Source organism: Hetaerina americana, unplaced genomic scaffold, assembly GCF_022747635.1.
Source record: "Hetaerina americana unplaced genomic scaffold, ioHetAmer1.1.p SCAF_1, whole genome shotgun sequence".
Lineage (NCBI taxonomy): Eukaryota > Metazoa > Arthropoda > Insecta > Odonata > Calopterygidae > Hetaerina > Hetaerina americana.
Genome location: NW_027286069.1, coordinates 90,567,584 through 90,575,671, shown reverse-complemented (window position 1 = coordinate 90,575,671; position 8,088 = coordinate 90,567,584). Strand labels below are relative to the sequence as shown.

The following is an 8,088-nucleotide window of genomic DNA, read 5'->3' as shown; positions in this document are numbered from 1 at the left end:
TCAATGCAGGAAAATACATTTAATCTTCTTTTCATATAGTGATATAATACTTTTTGACAAATATACTTGTTAAGACTAACTCTAATATATGTATCTTTGAAATATAATATAAACACATGTAACATTAACATAAAATTTGTCACATTCACACCATATGTGCAACAAAATTCAACCACTAACATAACCCCACTAAATCATCAAAACATAAACATCAAATTTCACAGTATGGACATCAACTGCTTTGATATAATAGACAATTGCACATAAAATTCATTGTCTTTTCAAATGAAGCCAACATCATATTATCATAAAGCCAACATTACCACATAATCCTATAGTTACAGATCTACAACATTTTGTAAGATTGACACACAGGATTTTCTTTAAGACAGAAATGCCTTTACAATATTTTGATTTCCTAAAAATAAATAATTATGTAATAGTAGGTACTCTTCATAAATAAAACACATGATTACGTCATGTGAAAGGTTTTCTAAATTATAGTGGGCCATCTAACAAGATACAGAAGAACAAATTAAAAATTTAACTTTTTTCAAATCAACACTAAATTTTACCAATTTCTTCAATCACATAAACAAATTCATCACAGTTTGTGGATAGCTGCTTCAGTTTATAAAGAAAAGTATTTAATTCCCTCCACCTTATTCAAAGCTGGATCTAATGGGGAGACTGGGTATAAAATTCAACATCCTTGACCACTTAATGTTTCTTTCATGAAAAATTCTGGAATATTTTTACCTAGGTCTCCAACAAAAATATATTATGGTCCCTTAGACCTGCAATCCTTTACTTAAACTTCACTGCATAGGTATCTATCAGAGATTTATCTATTTTTTTCCTTAATAACCAATAAAACATGCATTTCCTTTAATGGGAAGAAACTTTCACAGAAAAATATATATATCTTCATTTCTCTCAAATTAAAAAAAATCATGTGAATTGCCATTTCTATATGCATAATACCATAACACAAAATGCCTACATGGCTGGAGGAGTCTTGAGTTGTCAGACAAAGCTGTGTGGTGTATTCTAAGTGGTTTATGTTGTCACTTTTGTAGACACCTACAGAGTCTGCGTCGATAGCTTGAACCACCTTTTTGAAAGATGGTTGAGTTCAATACTTTGAGGAAATCCATTTGTAATACAAGAAGAAAGAATGAAAGTCAATACGTCTTTCCTGTGGAAATGCTAAGTCTTTCATTCTCTCTTCGTGCGTTGAACCACCTTATGTGATAAGGTACTTTAACTAGGGAGAACCTCAAGAAACGAAAGCAGTTTTAAGATGACTTAAAACTAAACAGCCTATCATGGAAGATGATAGTCTCAACTCAGTATCCTTGTAGACAAACACTACCTTAGTCTCTAGATCCAGCTCTGGTCTTAAATGAAAAAATAAAATATTAACTGATAAAATGAGAGAATATTCAATATGCTAAGAGGGAAGATGAGTCGTGACGAAGGAAGACACTGTTATTGCGGAAGAAATTACAGTATAAAACCAGGGTCGACAATATATATACAAAATTTCTAATAACATAAACCCTACTTTTAAAATTTAAGATTTACTAATTGTAAAACATAATTCAAGAGAGGGGACATCACAACATTTTTTGAAAATTCTAATCAATAACTATACAGCAGTCCTACTAAAATGACTGAGATAATATGACTGACAAGATGACAATGACTGTGAGACCAATCCATTTTGAATTCACCCAAGCAAAAATATTGGAAAAATGGAGAATAAGTGAAGGATCAATTGATTTCATCTAAAATAAAATGATACTATTAATAATAATATATAATATTCATTGGATTCTCCAGAAAATCTAAGGTTCACCATTAGAATTCAGAGTCTCTTGATTGGTTCATTCAGTGCATTATAACTAGCACAAATACTAAATCCATCAAAGTAAATACAAATGAGATTTTGGCCATCCAGGACAGTATAAAGGTACATTTATAAGTCAATGCAATAAAGAATAATCAGTGAACTCTTGTATTAAGTACTTTTTTAAGAAGATAGATGTTCCAGATGAAACCACCATGGTCTTATAATTTGAGCCCACGTAGTGGAATTGTGTGATAAACAATAATATTTTTTTGTTGGAGATTATGAGCCCAATATATAAAGATGACATACAATGAGATTGCTTCAAAGCAACTTTTATTACTAGGTGAATTTAATAGGCTATGTCATCCACCACCACCATCAATCATAGCTCCATCTATTTTCTTATTCATTCAATAACTGAGAGGGATGAACGCATTGATTCACTTCTAAAAACTAATTACTTGGGAAATAATAATTATTGGCTTCCTTTGATTTCCAGATGAAACACCTAAATTCTTGGAAAAAAGGTACATTCAGTCACAATGGAAGAATACTGAATTAAGGAATGAATTTAAAAGTATGATTAGCTGAAGATCGATGCATGCAGAGAAGTTTGTGCCTCTACCTTTCTCTGACGTTACAACAGGTATTTTCCAAGTAAAAAAACATATGGAAGCATATAAGAAAATATATAACCACAAAGTCCTCCACATACAGGTATAAAAAGAAGTCATAAATTACTAAAAATGATGGAAGATATTTAACATGGTTTGGAAAAAGTTTAGTGTTTATCAATCATCTAAACCAAATATTTAAAATCTATGCAAAATGGGTTTTCTAAATTTAGGCAGTGACTATTTTTTTTAGTTAATGCACCCCAAACACATTGGAAAATTATGTAGAGATAATTATAATAAGGAGCTCCCTCAGAATGATCTAGGCATAATAACTGACGAGAAACAACAATTAAAAGCAGTAGGCAAGGTTAAGGAAGATAGGAAGTTGTTAAGGGAAAAAAGAAGAGTATAAAAAAGTAAATAATATAGATACATAGTGGAATACCAGTTACTGTAATGGAAGGGATAATCAATCACACAATCAATCAATCGATTTGTAATGTTGGATAAGCAGGAATGAAGAGGAAAGTGAATGGGTGTTTTGAACAGTATGAAGTGAGAAGTATAAGCAGCCGTAGAAGAAGAAGAATAACATTTAGGCCACAGTAATTTAGTTGGAAGGAAGTTTCTTGGAATTTCACAAGAATGCAATATACCTAGTTTTCACAGTCCTTCACAGAGCTTCTATTTAGTGGAATAACTATGATGACAATGAATGACCAAAAGGATTTTACTTCTTAACTGAGTTAAAAGAAATTTGACAGCTTTCCTCTAATCTGATAATATGCACTTCATAATGAAGCACAGGGAATAGATCACATACCAAAAAGAAAATACACCAGCATTGAAAAACATAATGGACAACATATATAAAAAGTATGTTAAGGTTTAACATTTTTACAATGATTTTGAGGTAAACTACCAATCAAGCGTGACATGATAAAATATAAAATATCCACTACCACTAGAGCAGCTATTGCCTTCGTCGACATGCCATTATAACTGCTTTAAATCCTGCCTTAGAAGAAATCACATTTGCAAATGTCACTTTATTAAATTTATGACAAATTCTGCAGTACTTAGTCAAAACGTTTCAAAATACAGAGATAAGCATCACCGAATTTCTTTACGTTTCAAGAAATAACTGAACAATTTGGAAGCCTCAGACACACTGATAATGAAAAAGAAAATGTACTCGGCTATTTTCAATTGAAACTACAAATAATGTTGAATGAAAAATTTTTTTACAATGAAGGTGGAATTAACTCTTGAGATGGCCATTTCATGAAGTAGGTATATTTTTTTCAAAGAGGATTGTAGATACACTGTATACAAAATGGCAGACAAAAGTCTGGTGGCATTTTATAAAAAGACAAAAGTGGTCCAAGGTATAAATATGTAAAATAACAGAAACTCAGAATACATACAAAAGAAAATAACAAAAATCACAATGATATTAGTTAGAAAGACAAGTAAATATCTTTCAAAGGAACAACAGGCACCCAACATATGTTTTGGAACATAATTGTGCACATAAATATTTTAAAATGCAGGCCTTTTTATGAAAATAACAATAATAATGTATGGTAAATTATAGCTCAAGATGTGATATGTACAGAGACACTTAAAGACAGAAATTCTTATTTTAGTTCCCAAGATTTGCATTAAAATACATTTGGCCTGGGTCAAAGATTTTCATTACAATTGCCTAAAAAAAATAGCTGTAAAGTTCATCCTGCATTGTAGATAAATACTTCAAGAAAGGTCAGATTCAAATGTATATAACATACTCTTTCTCAGTGTTAAAATATTGACCAATACCATTATTTTCAATTATAGCCAGGCAACCTGACATTTTTCACAACGATGAAGCTTCAATTTCAGGAATGTTGTTCAAACCATTACTGGCTGACCACGAAAATTTTGGTGGGCCTAGGGTGAAGCAATATTTTCTTTCCAAGGGTGAATCTTTCTCCACCCAATACATCAAGTAGAAATTGCACATCTCATCATTGTTAGTTGGGCTGTGGAAATGATTTAAATATGAGTTTATCAATTACATTTGACTAATATAATATGTACAAAATGTTCATCAAAGTCCCTTGCTTCCTTTCACTTACCCGACATGAGTCCACCTTTCTCGATTGCTTTCCATTGTACATCTTGCAGCCTGGGAGAGGTTAAATATCATTATTCACAGCACCACAATATTTTATGCAAAAATATGTTGTTTTATTCCTTATAACTGAACACTTATTTAGGAAGCTTCATTAGTGGAAAAATACATAAAGCAAGCCTACTATGTAATTAGAAATATTCCTCAGCTCTTCTAACTGAAGTTACAACTATTTACTTTAATGGCTTGGGAGAGACATTCTAATTCTGTCAATTCCTTTATTCCCACTGTGTATTTTGGTAAATATTAATGCATGGGTAATTAGAAAAGTTCTCAGAATGGAATAAAAATAAACAACTGACCTCTGACAAACTTTTTATTTTTCAAAGTAGTCTAACTGTACACTAATGCACTTGGTCCAGACATTTTCCAATGTCTTGATCCCATCTCGAAAATTAGATTCCTTTAGTCCTGCAAAATACCCATTTACTTTGGCTGTTAGTTCTTTATTTGAGGAGAATCTCTGTCTAAAGAAAAAAATTTTCTCCGAGGGAAGAGAAGGAACTCTGATGAAGCCAAATCAAGCAAATAAGGCAGGAGTGGCAACAATTCTTATCTTGTTCCACATATTTTTGCCTTGGCAATGACACTTGTGTGTGGACGTGCATCGTCTTGATGAAAGATGACTTTCTTCCTGCCCAAAACTGGCCTTTTTTTGAGTATCTTTTGCTGTACTTGGCCTAGGTGGTTATCATAGTATTGTCTAGTAATTGCTTGACCAGTGAGATGATAATCTATCATCAGAATTCCTTTCGCATCCCACCTTCCTGGCAGACCATATTGCCTTTACTTTTTTTGGTGGTGGTGAATCAACGTTTCTACTGCTTGGACTGCTGTTTTTCTCTGGGGATTAGAAGTGGACCCAAGTATCATTTGTGGTCACAAACTGGTGCACAAAATCTTCCTAGTTGCTCTTAAAATGGGTCAAATATTCTTTGGAAATTTCCATTCTGATGCATTTGTGATCCTGCATCAAGCGTCGCACGGCCCATCTAGCAGATAATTTTCTAATATCCAATATCTCTGTTATTCTGAGATATACCCGCCCAGATGACATCCTAACAGCTGCATTGATTTGTTGCATTCTCAGTTGGCGATCCTCTATGAAAATTTTATGTACTTTGGCAATAATTTCTGGGTAGTGGCTCATTTCGGCCAACCACTGCACGGATCATCTAAGTCGTCCCGACCGAACTTAAACTCATTTGTGCCCTCGGCAACAATTGAATATGAAGGAACAGAGTTCCCCAGAGTGTACTGAAAATCAGCATGAATTTCATTTTCTTTTATACCTTTTTTTATAAAGGAATACCACCACTCGATTCTCAATATTTTCCACCTTCACAATTAACCACGCCAGAACAACAACAGAGAGGCATTTGTGCCACAGATCTCTTCCCAGGGCACTGATGCGTTACGAGTTTACAAATAAAATATTACCTACTACAATGTGGGAACTTGTTGCGCTAACTCTCGCATCTGCAGGTGATTCTGAGAACATTTCTAACTACACTTGAACATATATTAGGGATGCTAGGCAGTAACATACATTTTGATACAAATAATGCTAAGGTGAATTTAATACTAAGGAAACAAATGAAAGTATTTAGTTTGGCATTGTACATCAAACACTGGATAACAACTCCCTTGAGATGTACATGTGATAGATGAGAATGAGATAATTTTAGAAATATATTTTTCAAGAGTTATCTCTAATTTCAAAATGGATGCATTATAATAAAATAAACCATATAAAGGCCTCTTCTTCTAGCGATCAGAATTTGAAGGGCAGGGTGTAAAAAATTTGTCATTTTAATATGGGGAGGTGGTAGAGGTTAAATTTATGGGATCATTTTATGAATCAGTTTCTCAAGCAAACCTTAGATATGCAATATAATAATTATATGCCCATCACTTAAGAAGAGCTTAAAACTTCTCTGCGCAATATTTTTGCAAATGATCCATCTACAACCAGATAATCTATTCTTTATCAAGTTCATTTGTATTTAACAAGGAAAATAAAATATCACACATTATTTTGTCTTGAGTGATTAGCAAAAATATTATTTACCAGCATATCTCCATATCCCACAGTGATATTATTCATCACTGGATAGAACATCTGAGGCGTGAGAGGGTCTCGTTTCCCCAGAAGAGTCCACACATCAGTTCCATCATCCATTCTTGATACTTTATAGCCTGCTACAACTTTTCCTGTAAAATACAGAGCACTTCTAATGTAGATCACACACAGATACAACACACATCAATGAAATGTAGACTCATGACTCAATACTCTCTGAGAAAATACTCAAAACCAAAGCAACAGTGGGTTCACTGTGACCCAGTGTAGTGGTACAAACAATGGTGCAGTGTTTATTTGTTTTTGAATAATAAACAAATCACATCCTGTGACATTTATCAAAAAATAAAATATGATAAAGCTGAGCATCCCCAATCCAAGAACAACTACAATGGTGTATTGTAAACCTTTAATTTATACCAAAAAATAATCAAGATAGAAACTTAATTTTTATTTGTTATTTGTAAGGTCTTTCTCAATATTCACCATCCAGAATTATATATTTCTCCCAGTGTTTCTTGACCTTTCAAAAGCTGCCATTGTATAACTCCATAGATAGGGTCTAAATCCATTGTTCCACATCTTGAATGATGTCATTTTTGTAGTCATATCTCCGATCCCAAAATGGTTTAATGAGCTCAGGGAATAAGAAAAAGTTGCTTGGTGCAAGATTGAGAGAATAGGGCAGATGTGGACAAATTTCAAGGCAACATCGCTCTGATTCCTCAAATACACCTCATGTTGAGTGAGCGGGTGCATTGTTCGCAATAAGATGAATGCCTTTGGTAATCATGCTGCACTTGTTTCTTTTTCAGAGCATCATGCAATTTAATCAGCAGGGTTCAGTAATAAGCACCAATGATGGCATGACTCTTCTCCAGGTAGTCTATTAAGATGACTCCATGACAGTCCCAGAAAACACAATACTTTCCCTGGAGCCTTCTGAATTTAAGCCTTCTTGGAAGCACTGTGCTGCCACTCCTTACTCATTTATTTTGGTTTCCCGATCATATTAATATAGCCACAATTCATTAGTTGTCACCAGGTGATAAAAAAATAGCCTCTTCCTCTTGCTCCAAAAGATTTCAACATCTCCCTTGACAGGTTGTGCCTTGTTTGCTTCTGAAATGAAGTCATTAGTTGTGAAACCCAGTGAGCTGACACCTTTGACATGTGCAGTTCTTTGTGAATAACTTTCCAATAACTGCCATACCTAAAATCAGTCTCATTCATGATCATTTGGATGGCTGCTCTTTGGTCTAAGAGGATAAAGTCCTCCACTTACTTCGCTAAGGCAGCATCGTCCATGAGTGATAATTTTCCACTACTTGGATTGTCTGTGAGGTATACATGGCCA

At 33.6% G+C, this 8,088-nt stretch overlaps 1 protein-coding gene across 1 annotated transcript in view; it reads right to left on the bottom strand.

The window, feature by feature from the left end:
- Positions 1-8,088, bottom strand: part of Phm (Peptidylglycine-alpha-hydroxylating monooxygenase) — a 44,161-nt gene continuing 36,073 nt past the window's right edge. The window contains exons 8-10 of the mRNA XM_071593105.1: positions 6,720-6,862; positions 4,593-4,642; positions 1-4,496 (exon numbers count right to left, since the gene is read on the bottom strand). Coding sequence (XP_071449206.1) covers positions 4,331-4,496; positions 4,593-4,642; positions 6,720-6,862 — 359 coding nt within the window. The 3' untranslated portion in view covers positions 1-4,330. The remainder of the gene's footprint in view (positions 4,497-4,592; positions 4,643-6,719; positions 6,863-8,088) is intronic.